Genomic DNA, 12,348 nt, shown 5'->3' with positions numbered 1-12,348 from the left:
TTTTTTAAACAGTTTTCATAATACGTTTGAATGTCATCTAAATTTCTACATAATGTGACTGAGGATACAACATTTGTTGTCTTTAGGGAGCTCCTGGTCGAATGGGTCAACAGGGGGAACCTGGTATTGCAGGTTATGAGGTAAGATGACCGTATTAAAAGTAGGTGTCTGCATGTGGATGGACATTAAACATTAAAGAAGCCTCTTATGGTTATTAGTATTTAGTGCATCATTTCACATAACATAATGTATTGTGTCTGTCTTTGCAGGGCCATCAGGGATCACAGGGCCCCATAGGGCCTCCAGGACCAAAAGGTGAAAAGGTACACCTCGTTCACTTATGCGTAACACTGATCTCATACACATCCTCTTTATCTTATGCTATATCCTACATCTGAGCTCATTCTGTTCCAAGTATATGCAAGCACCAGCTTGGATTGATCACAAACAAGCATCTCGCTTACATCTCTCTCTGTAAGCAGCTTGTACTGATCACCCTTGATTTGAAGCCTTAGTGCCTTCATCAAAGACAATGCGTTGTTATAATATCGCAGCTTTTATTTGGCAAAGAGATGTCACTTTACACACATGGGGAGGTTGTCGGATTTTTCCTGTAATGATATAAACGCATCTAAAAGAAGGTGTGCATAAGCAACATTTCAGGAGATGTTTCAAAAGTTAGATACAGTGTACTGAAATGTCAGGGAATGCTTGTCCTCCATATGAAATGTCTAAATTTTCATTGTTCTAACTTCTATCCACAGGGCGAACAGGGGGATGATGGGAAAGTAGAGGGTCCTCCTGGTCCTCCAGGTGACATAGTAAGTCACACCTGACTTACTTTTCTCCCTCCTGCTTTGTCTGCTATAAGATGGCAGAAATCAAGTCATTTGCAGTTTGCTCATATATTTCTTGTTTTATCAGGGTACTCCAGGTGACAGAGGAGAAAGAGGGGAATCAGGAGATCCGGGATATGTAGTAAGTACTGTCACTGCAGGTGGTTTTAAAATGATTTATTTGGGTATACAAGTTCATGAGATTATATTATGTTACTCTTTCTCAGGGTCTAGTTGGTGTGGATGGTGAGAGGGGCAGGTCTGGAGCTCCTGGACAACCTGTGAGTGTCAAAACTTGTGATTTCCATACACAGTTCTGTCATTAAGTCTAGATAAACAACCAGCAGGCATGCTGACACAGGTTGTCTTTATTTGCTTTCATTAACATAACTGGTAATTTCAGGGTCATCCTGGACCTCGTGGGCAACAAGGACCCAAAGGTGCCAAAGGAGATCAAGTAAGGATGTCAAAATAAAAACATTTTGTGTCTTTGCTGTGTGAGGCAGAAGGTGATTGTTCCTCTGCGTGCATGTTTGAACAGTTAAAATTATATGCATCCCTATGTATTGTCTGTATTGCATTAGCTTTGGTTAATGGGAGTTTTAGGTATGTTTGAACTGTTAATTTATGGAGTAATAGACTAAAAAAGCATTATGTAACCAATTTTATTGATGTTCATTACCAGCAACAACATCAGCATGTCTTTGGCAAAGTGAGAAAGTTAGCTAACGTAGCAGAATTCCAACAGAAACATCTAATAAGGAGGTCATTAATCAGCCTGAAAGTACTGTAATAATACAGTAGTAATATGCTGTCATTTGCTTCTTTTGGCTTGAGAAAGAAATGCCATGCTGGGTACTAACACCTGGTTAAATGTGACTGTAGGTCATTGGCAGTGACAAACATTACATGGGACATTATAACCAATAATCCTTTTTCACCTTTAAAACATTGTCCCTCTCTTCAGGGTCAGAAAGGCAAAAAGGGTCAGCTGGGACAGAAAGGAACCAGAGGACGAGAGGTAAGTCAACCTTCTTCAAACCTGCTTCCATGACTTATGTAATATATGTTTACAAAAGACAAATGTTTTGCTCAGCCTTTAAAAAATTTGAATTCATGGCTAGAATACTTGGGAACGAGGCATAAACAAATGTTATGAATAGAGTTACCTGGCAACAGGTTAATTCAGTCAAGTAAAGATGGATGACCACACTGTCATGCTCGGTCAAGGTTTCTAATAAGTCCTTCCTTCTCCTCAGGGTGGAGGTGGTCCTCCGGGTCCCAGAGGTGTGGTGGGCCGCGAGGGACTGGAGGGTGTGCCCGGGGCGGATGGAATTTCAGGAAAGGATGGCAGTAAAGGCATGCCGGTGAGACAAACAAAGAAATCTCTGCAAATGTGTTGGACAGAACACACAACAACGTGATGATGAATTTGCTTTTAGAGAATTAACCTGTAATAGGGCTGGAAAAAAATACAACATTTGTCCTTAGAGTGGTATTAGAGGAAAGACATTAAAGGGAAAGTTCACCCTAAAATCAAAAATACATATTTTTTGTCTATTTTTCTCTATTTATCAATTTAGATCGTTTTGGTGTGAGTTGCAGTGTTGGCGATATCAGCCATAGAAATGTCTGCCTTCTCTCATATAGTATAATGGAACTAGATGGCACTCAGCTCGTGGTGCTCAAAGCACCAAAAAAATATTTTCGAAAAACTCAACCATAACGTCTTATTCCAGCAATCATGACCTGGTTACTCAAGATAATCCACACACCTTGTTGTGAGCAGTTTCATTTAGGAACTAGTTTCTTTCTGCCAAACTACACCCGCCAACTGTATCACCGCGCAGAAGGAAGAGTGCATCTACTTATGGATGAGAGGCTCGTGTTCATGACACTGCCAGATGGAAACATTAATAGCGTTCTCCTCGGCTGAGCTGTAACATTAGCTAGCTTAGTGGTGTCAGATGAGCTCACAGTAGCGCTGTGATATGGTTGTGTAGTTCGGTAGAAATGAAATGGTTCCCACATTTGCAATTTTTTTTTTTTTTTTTTTTTTTGCGCTTTGAGCACCACAAGCGAGTGCCATCTAGTTCCATTATATGAGAGAGAAAGCAGAAATCTCTGCAGTCAATATCTCCAACACTCAGCAACTCACACCAAAACAATCTAGACTGATAAATAACACAACAGGTAAAATTTAAAAAAAAAAAAAAAAACTCTAAATGGTTTATCCTCTTGGGCCCATGAATGTTATCAGGCTCTGTGTTAAATAATGAGATGTCTTGTGTTAAAAGTTAAACAAAGCTTAAAGAGTGCCCAAAATGGAAAGCTCTTATCCATCCATAGGTCCTGCCTAAAAAATCAAATAAAATAATGAATGAATTAATTAATTTTTGCAATGAATTTTACTCATTTTACTTTCTTAATATGAATCTAGGGAGAACATGGTGATGATGGGGAGGCTGGTCTCCCTGGCAAAGCTGGCTCACGTGGTAAAACTGGCGTTCCAGGACTCCCAGGAGATCAGGGGACCTTTGGACCAAAGGTAGGAGGGATAAGTAATATGCTGAATAACTGTAATGCCATGTTAGTGAATGAGTAAGATACAATGTGCTGCTGTGCTAGGGATAATTTGGTATGACTGCTTCGATTATCAGATGAATGCAGAAATAATTATTTAACTGCCCATCAGTGATCTTCACTCAGTCGGTTGATCATTTATTCATCCATCCAGGGTGAGCAGGGTCTTCGAGGCCAAAATGGACCTTCAGGGAAAAGAGGCTTCAAAGGTGGAATGGGAATGCAAGGGCCAAAGGGAGACCAGGGACCTAAAGGACAACCTGTGAGTAACATATATAATGATGGCAATGACTTACAGACACCATAAATTATATGATTTTGTGACATTTTATAGATTCTGTGTTTCTAACTGTTGACGTAATTCTTGTTCAGGGTGATGCAGGGGAACCAGGTTTTCCGGGAATTCTGGGAGTTTTTGGACCAAGGGTACGTTCAGCAAAACACAGACATTTTAAACTCAACTCCACAACATGGCCATTTAAAACCAACCTGTGTTTTGATCCTAAACCTTCACCTTTAAAAAGTGGAACACAGCCAACAGGGGCTGACAGAGCCTTTGTTGCCTCTTAGTAAACAGATCAGTCACTGAGGGACTACTAAGCATTAAATGAACCACTGAAGTATTGTTGTATGTTTAGAAATGGCTTTGTTAGAAGGAGCCCTTTTTGGACAGTAATTAAACCTGGGCGTCTTTCCAGGAAGTAGATTACTGTCTAAGTAGTTAACCTTTGCAAAAATAGCTTGTTTTGAAATTCAGTTATAGTTTTGACATTGCACCACTTGGGCCAGATGCATAAAACTGTGTAGATTTACAACTAAAACTGTCTGTATGCACAAAGACAGAAATTCACCACCTATTATACTGGAGAGAAGGCAGGCATCTCTACTGCAGATATCTCCAACACTTGGCAATTTACACCGAAACTATCTAAATTGATAAATAGCACTACAGGTAAGAGGACAAAATGCATTTTTGATTTGGGAGTGAACTCTCCCTTTAAAAACCCATTTCTATATGGTTACCTGTGCCCGCTCCACCACTTAATAGGCTGGTGTCACATCGTCATGGTGCCACAGTAGTTGTCATCACACACTCTTGTGAGTATTTGTAGCATCCCCTTATCATATCAAATGTTTCTGCAACCCTCATCGGGGTAAAATGTCAGTCATCACCATTACTACACATCAAACAAAGAAGATGAGCTATGATTCATTCATATTGCTTATGCTGAAACAGACAGTACATAGTAGCTACTTCACATTGTAGAATAAAGTTAAAAGGTCATTAACAGGATGATGATGGCTCAAATATGAATAAAAATAATGATAAAAGTCATCACTCATGAATAAGTTATTATAAATTTTGGAAATGCGCTTTTTATCGTAATTTTATAGAAGGCTGTGCAAAAATAATGACACAACCAAGGAAATTAACGTTAAAAAAATGCTGCCCATCTCTGAATTCATATTCAATTTCTCCCTCATCACATGATCCGCAGTTGTGCGTGCCTGGTCTGAAGTATGCGTTAAATGCGCACATTCTCACCACACATTTATTCTTCATAAATACCAACAAGTACCAGTACATATCATCGATACATCCAACCCCTGGTGTTGGCTCGGAGGAGCTCGTCACAGTGACAATAATTTATCTTTTGCCTGTCTGTTCTATTACTGCGTAATGGTATACATCCCATTTTACACTTACTTAAAATAAACTAACATTAGCTAATCTGTAACTATACATATTCAGTAAGGAAACACTGACAGTTACTCTATGTGACAGCATCAGCATGTTGCCAGACTGCTCTGTCTCATCACCAGATCCAATTGACAAACAGCAAACTTTAAAGAAAGCCAACAAATGTCCTCTTTTCTTCCTGCTAATGACCAGTTTGTGTTGCTCCTTTCTAAAACAATCCGACAATCACCACTGTCAAAACCTTGTGTGCTTCTATGTAATTTTGTATGATTTTAAACAACTGCTAGTGTGAAGCAAAGTTTCCATCGTGTGACAGGAACACAATCCAACTGTGTCTGGTTGAGTGGCAGTAAAAAAACAAAGCTATCCTATGTATTGAATTCACTTCAGAGAACCCAAAGCCAAAATGTGTTAGGACAGCTGGAAACATTGTCTTCAACATGGAAACAGTTAGTGGATGTCAGATGTTCCATGATGAGACGTAGATATAGTTAGAGATAGGAGTCGGTGCGTAAGACGAAATTTTGCAAAGCTGACATCAAGTACTACAGTTTTAAACAGGTGTACAGTGTGTGTGTGATGAGACTGTATAAATATTTATCCTTGCTCTTTTCAGGGGCCTCCAGGAGACTTCGGGCCAAAGGGCATACGGGGACCAAAGGGGCCTCAGGGTGCAATGGTAAGTAGAGCAATGGTCTAGATTACACTGTTGAAATGCGGTGAACCCCATGTTTTATTTCATGCATTGTTTTCTTTCTCCATCAGGGCAGAGGAGGAGTTGTAGGTGCTATGGGAATTATTGGCCCCAATGGAAGCACAGTATGTATTATACAGATTTAGATAAGCTTTAACATTCCTCTCTGCTGTTATTCTTCAGCCAACTTACTGTGTACGTCTCTTTACAGGGTCCTAGAGGTGAGAAGGGTAATCGTGGAGAAACTGTAAGTCTTCTAGATTTCTTCCCACATGTATTCTTTTCTGTTATTTTACACTTTTTTACATTGTCTACTGTGTTAAAAGCTGATTTAATGACAGTATTTTAAGGCTAAAAATGTGTCTTTTTTCTCTCTGAACAGGGATTGCAGGGCCCGAGGGTATGTTTGCACAGTGTGACATTTCCTATTGTTACAGATCATTTGTGTTTTCTGTGGATGTTTGATGGACAACAGGAAACCTCATGCAGCATGTGTGTTCTTCTACTTTATTAGGGGTCTCCTGGACCTCGTGGACCCCCTGGACCTCCAGTAAGTTATCCAGCTTTATAGGTTTGACTAAATGTCAATCAAAGATAATGTCATACATTTAAGTTGCATCATTCATTGTCTAAATAACTTTTTTCCCCCCTTCAGGGTCGCCCAGGCATCCCTCTTTCATTTGTAAGTCACCTTATGTTTGTTTCTTTTATTATATCCAATAAGGTTTAAAGGAATACTTCACACCCAAATGAATATTTGTATATATTGATTACTCACACTGTGTAACATTGAATTTGTGAAAAAAACTTTGTTTTTCTTGCATGACTCCGCAGTGAATGGAGAATCCAAAAACAATTGAGAAAATTTTTGATGAGTTGATGTCATAGGGTCCACGTTTAACAACAGCAAAACTATATCAAAACATCAGTTTTCAAATTGTCACACTACTCGTGCAGTATAATCCAAGTCTCATTTATCCAGTTGTATGTTCAGTGCTTCCCAAACAGACAGCCCTTTCCAACAGGGAACTGAAATAAAAGTGAAACTTATCTATGCTCTCTTCAAAGCCAGACTCCATTGACAAAAACAGTCATTTTACCTTGCTGATCACAGGAGCTGCTGGCCCACTGCTGCCTCGATCAGCTAGTTTGTTTGTGTTATTGTGTGACTTTGGTGTTTTAATGGGTTAGTTAGGTTTCACCAAAGTCAAACATTAACACAAACTGTTCAAATAATGGGTAAACCAGCAGCTCCCGTGTTCAGCGAGGTAAAATTAGTGTTTGTTTCAATGTAATCTGGCTTTTAAGAAAGCATACATTAAGTTTTACTTTCAGCTCTGTTCCCCATTGGAAAGATCTGTCTGTTTGGGAAGTACTGAGCACATGACTGGGTATATGAGACTTGGATAATACTGCATGAGTTGTGTAAGAGCTTGTAAACGATGTTTCAATCCAGTTTTGCTGTTGTTTAATGTGGACTCCTATGACTTCAATTCATTAAGAATTTTCTGAGTTTTTGGATTCTTCGTTCACTGTGGAGGCATGTGAGAAGGGTTAGAGTTATCTTCACAAATTCAACATAACAGCGGATGAGTTATTGATAAACAAATGGTTATTTCGGGGATGAATTATTCCTTTAAAGCAGTCAGAATACGCTGTAATGTGTTGCCCAGAAAGATAGACTGGCACTGGTGAAATGAGATATAAGATTCTGTTATCTCGCTGCAGAAGGAAGATGGTGTTTTGTTTATGGATTCACACACCCCACTCAGGACTGAGGTTAGTGGAGTGTGACGTTGACATTTCCCTGTTTTGTTACATCTTTAAATGTGTTGCAAGCTGTACAGACTCATCGTTTTTACTGTCCTCCAGAATAAGCCAGTGATGGACCTGCCGATGCTGGACCAGGGCGCAGAGATCTTTAAGACCCTCCACTACCTCAGTAACCTGATCCAGAGCCTGAAGAACCCACTGGGCACTCGGGACAACCCCGCCCGCATCTGCAGGGACCTGCACAGCTGTGAACAGAAGTTAAACGATGGTGAGGATGCGTGTGTGTTTAAGACAAAGACTGAGAGCGTTTGCATGTTTAGATACTAATTACCCCAAATGTGTCTGTATTTTCAGGCACTTATTGGATGGATCCGAACCTGGGATGCTCGTCAGATACAATAGAAGTCTCCTGCAACTTTACTGGAGGTGGACAGACTTGCCTAAAACCGGTAACGGTGGCCAAGGTATTTAAGACACAAAAACAACCCCAATGACATCAGCAAAGTCTACAAGATTACACAATTTAGAGAATTACTATGCACGAGTACATACCAGACTTGTTAACCAGCGCCTCTTCTCCTTGTTTGAGCAGCCAGTAATCAGCGTTGGTCGTGTCCAGATGAACTTTTTGCACCTGCTGAGCTCAGAAGCAGAACAACACATCATCATCCACTGCCTGAACATCTCTGTGTGGAGGTCAGCTGAGAATCAGCCGGCTGCCCGGTCCTCTGTGAGATTCAAAGCTTGGAGTGGGGAGGTGTTCGAAGTGGGAGGAGAGCTTGAACCAGAGGTCCTAGAAGATTCCTGCTGGGTAGGACCAACATGATGTCATCTGGCATTGTGCGCTTTAGTTGACATCATTTTTGAGATTCAGACTTATTGCCCTAATTGTAACATCCATGTTTTGGACTAAAACATGACGTGTGTATTTGGATTGCAGATAAAAGATGGCCGCTGGCACCAAACCCATTTTGTGTTCCACTCCCTGGATCCCTCCCTGCTCCCTGTGGTCGACATCTATAACCTTCCTAAGACTTCACCTGGCTCACACTACCACCTAGAAGTAGGTCCTGTATGCTTCCTGTGAGGGCTTCAGTTCTGAGCATGGAGGGATGCATCATCACCCCTAGATGACACCCTCATGCGGGCGTGGAGATCGGCGCAGTCTCCTCCAGGCCATGGCAGAATAATCCAAGCCTCCCTCCAAACAGATCCTGCTTCACTCTTCCAAACTCCCATTGGACTGCAGACACAGAGGGAGGGAGCACGAGGAAGCTGGGGGGGACAAAGAAGAGCTGAGGAGTAGCAGGGGAGTTCTTGCACTAATAGCTTCTCCATGTGGCTCTTCAAGAAGGATTTCCATATGTACGCCTGCTTGGAGAAAAAAAGGCTCTATGCCACACTTTCTCTCGAGAACATTGCTAAGTGAAGGGAGACCAAGGCCAAGTTAATCAGCGGACATTATAGTAACTTATTTTTATAACTGTATACAGTCTGTATACTGTGTGTACTTTTTTTTTGGAAATACCAGGAATTCAATTCTTTTAGAAGAGAAGAATTTAAGTAATTGGGATCAATTAAATGTACATATGCTTATTATTAACTTTTATACATGTATATCTTATGTAAAGAAATAATCTTCAAGTGCAATAGAAAATGAGAAGATAATTTGTTATTTTAAACTTATATGGAAGGATTTTTCAGGGGTGCCATTTTATTTGCCTTTGGTGCTCATCACTTTGTGATTTTGCCCATGTGAATTAATCCAGAGGCAGGCTCATGTGCTTAAACTGAGCATATGCATTTACTAGGAATACAAATGGGAGATTGTGGCTTTCAGTTTACTCCCTAATGTGGGAAAATCAGTGTCATCTCTCAGAAGTAGCGTCGGAAGCCACACACTGATGCACACAAGCCGTCCACGTGGAGAGTAAGTGCATTAAATACTTATTACTATACTTATAACTCATACATTATCGAAGCGGATGCCACTGATGATTAGGGAGAATATCTGCGGTTGTGGAGATTAGCAGTCAGAGTGAAAATACAAGTGTGGAGCTCGAGTTCTCATAGTGTTTTATTAATTTCTTTACAACTGTGGAGTGTGGAGTATCAGTCCCTTGCTTCTTTACTTAGGATAAGAGATAGGAGGGTATCATTATTATTATTTACTCTGCACCACATGGGACCAGGAGTCTCTGGGACCAGGAGTTCCTTTACCCCACTTACAGTAGACACACTACAGGTACAGGCATTCCTTAGAGGAGAACTGAGCCACAGGAGAGAGGAGAGTGGATCCATGAATCAAAACAAAACTCCCATCTTCTGTACCATCCTCTCTCTAGTGCATGGTGCTAAGTAAGATTATCTAAGGTGCTAACCATAGTGCTGTAATTACACCACTTTGCTGAAATATTCTGATGTTTATAGTGCATGCTTGCATAGATGAATTTAAAAAGTCCATATAGTATATTGCCATAGCTTCCATAATGCACTATAATGGTAATATCCCATCCCAAACTACATAGATCCTTTTTTTTCAATGCTGCAATTTACCAACATGCTTCTTCTGATTAAAAATATTTTAGAGATAAATATAAAACCTAAAAACTCCTTTTGTATCCAGTATAAATCACAGGGTTTAAAGTATTTCATAAGAATAAAGTTTTCTTTTTCTCTGTACAAAGCCCCCCACAGCTGTATGTAATATTTTTTAGAAACACAACTAGTGGAGATAGTTTTAATAAAATAAAAAGTTTCTTTGTTGTAGCTGGACACAAGTGTGTATAATTGTGAAAACCTTGCTGTATACAGTGGATCCCCTCTTGCTAATTTAATGTTATTTAATGTTGTTAACGTGGTTGCCGACTGAGCAAGTTCTGTTGGTTGAAGCAATACTACTCTTTCTGACAACTTTATATATCAGTTCGCCCAACTGGTCTTGGAGTTTATAGATTTTTTTATGTGTAAATTTGGGGCTCCAGAGAACAAATTTATTGCAATGTTAATTATCTTTTATTTTTTTAATTTTTGTTATTTTTGCTTTATGTTGTTTTTTTCCTATATGATAATCAACCATGTACTGTACCAGGATTCTGTGCTATACTATAACTTGTGTTTTAAAAGAATTATGCAAATATGTGAAAACTGTTTCTTCTTTTTGTAAATCTGTTGTAGACACTAAAACGAGCTAAGAATACCTCACATTTTTACACGACTTGGAGCAAAGATCTTCTGTTGCCTTAATAATTAAAGCCTGTTTGGAGATATCAGCCAAATACAGTAAGTCATCAAACTCTGAGCAAGACCATTTTGGTGCCAACATCCTTAATCTGTCTACTGTTTATTCATTGTTCAATGTCCATTTGTTCAATAAATACTTTCAATTTGTGTGTGTGGATTATTCATTTTCAACTGTTCGGATGGGTGAATATCCACAAACATATCAAATACAATACCTGATATGTAAAAAAAAAAAAAAAAATCACCTACAAACTTTAATTTTATTCATATAGGCCAAAATCACAAACGCAATTTGCCTCAGAGGGCTTTACAACATATGACACCCTCTGTTTTTGGACCCTCACAGTGTAAAGGAAAAACTCGGGGGAATAAAGGAAGAAACTTCAGGAAGAGCAAGTGAGGAGGGGTTCCTCTCCCAGGGCAGACAGATGCAATAATAAAAGAAATACGACTATAACTACTTATTTATTTAAACATTAATAGTATAATATGAGGCCTTTGGGGGCCTTGGAGTTTGGGGTCAGGGTTGCCCACATTGCTCAGTTGGTAATCCTTTTCATACTAAAAAAGGAAGTGTTGGGTGTTTCTCAGAAACTCACAATGATGCTCATCATGATATCTTTCATGGGACACCAGTGTCCATTAATTGTGTGTTGTGTAAATATAGCAAGCATGCACAAAGACTCAACAGCAAAAAAAAAGGACAGGACAGTGGACTGCAACTCTATAAATTAAGTACAACTGTGCTCAAACCTGGCTGTAATTAAGAGTTACACCACACGATGTCGCTGTTGTTATCTGGATACATTTCATGTGGCGCTGAACCAGCTGTTTACACCAAGCAAGTTCTAAGTGTCTCAGCTTTTTCCAAAAACAACAAAACAAAAGACAATGCTCCACTAATATTAACAGGTGCACATACCGTGTCATAAATCATCACTATATGACTTTGTGTCTGTGGGACAGACAAGAGTATTCTGTGAAACTCAGAATGATCCAGGATGTTGACTGCTTCATTTTAAAAACAAATTATTTGCGCTACATATGAATGGGCCTGTCTGAAGTTTCAAGACAATAAGTCTGCTTCATCTACTGTTTCATACTGTATCTGTTATTTCTATTTCCAGTTATTTGACAGACAATGTAAAGTGAACTATAATACCCACCACCCTCAGGCCAGAGGAAAGCCTGTGGAACAGCCTGCAGAACAGCCTGCAGGTAATGTGGTACTTAAAGCCTGTAGAGGGCGCTGTGGCCCACATGTTCTGTCACATACAAGTCTCCACAGAAATCCTGGGGTGTGCTCCTTCTACAGCCTGATGTCCCACAGTTGCCCACCAAGATGCTCAAAGATGACAGCCCACTCAGGTCAGCCTGAAGGACTAAGATTCACACTGTTTGGTGATTATGTGGTGAATGTATTTTAAATTAAAATTTAATAAGAAGTTTTGTGCAGTATAAGAGCAAATGATAGATGTTAGGTAGTCTAAATAAGAGACCAGGCAGAAGCATTTCTA

At 39.7% G+C, this 12,348-nt stretch overlaps 1 protein-coding gene across 1 annotated transcript in view; it reads left to right on the top strand.

Moving 5' to 3' along the window:
- Positions 1 to 10,941, top strand: part of col27a1a (collagen, type XXVII, alpha 1a) — an 86,323-nt gene extending 75,382 nt beyond the window's left edge. The window contains exons 40-61 of the mRNA XM_049603397.1: positions 87 to 140; positions 270 to 323; positions 765 to 821; positions 925 to 978; positions 1,064 to 1,117; positions 1,240 to 1,293; positions 1,804 to 1,857; positions 2,096 to 2,203; positions 3,277 to 3,384; positions 3,574 to 3,681; positions 3,792 to 3,845; positions 5,738 to 5,800; positions 5,887 to 5,940; positions 6,027 to 6,062; positions 6,198 to 6,215; positions 6,330 to 6,365; positions 6,471 to 6,497; positions 7,544 to 7,594; positions 7,688 to 7,856; positions 7,943 to 8,052; positions 8,181 to 8,399; positions 8,529 to 10,941. Coding sequence (XP_049459354.1) covers positions 87 to 140; positions 270 to 323; positions 765 to 821; positions 925 to 978; positions 1,064 to 1,117; positions 1,240 to 1,293; positions 1,804 to 1,857; positions 2,096 to 2,203; positions 3,277 to 3,384; positions 3,574 to 3,681; positions 3,792 to 3,845; positions 5,738 to 5,800; positions 5,887 to 5,940; positions 6,027 to 6,062; positions 6,198 to 6,215; positions 6,330 to 6,365; positions 6,471 to 6,497; positions 7,544 to 7,594; positions 7,688 to 7,856; positions 7,943 to 8,052; positions 8,181 to 8,399; positions 8,529 to 8,675 — 1,689 coding nt within the window. The 3' untranslated portion in view covers positions 8,676 to 10,941. The remainder of the gene's footprint in view (positions 1 to 86; positions 141 to 269; positions 324 to 764; positions 822 to 924; positions 979 to 1,063; positions 1,118 to 1,239; positions 1,294 to 1,803; positions 1,858 to 2,095; positions 2,204 to 3,276; positions 3,385 to 3,573; positions 3,682 to 3,791; positions 3,846 to 5,737; positions 5,801 to 5,886; positions 5,941 to 6,026; positions 6,063 to 6,197; positions 6,216 to 6,329; positions 6,366 to 6,470; positions 6,498 to 7,543; positions 7,595 to 7,687; positions 7,857 to 7,942; positions 8,053 to 8,180; positions 8,400 to 8,528) is intronic.
- Positions 10,942 to 12,348: the final 1,407 nt, after the last annotated feature.

The sequence above is a fragment of the Epinephelus fuscoguttatus genome, linkage group LG18 (assembly GCF_011397635.1).
Source record: "Epinephelus fuscoguttatus linkage group LG18, E.fuscoguttatus.final_Chr_v1".
In the NCBI taxonomy this organism is placed as follows: Eukaryota; Metazoa; Chordata; class Actinopteri; order Perciformes; family Serranidae; genus Epinephelus; species Epinephelus fuscoguttatus.
This window is presented reverse-complemented; position numbering and strand designations above follow the sequence as displayed.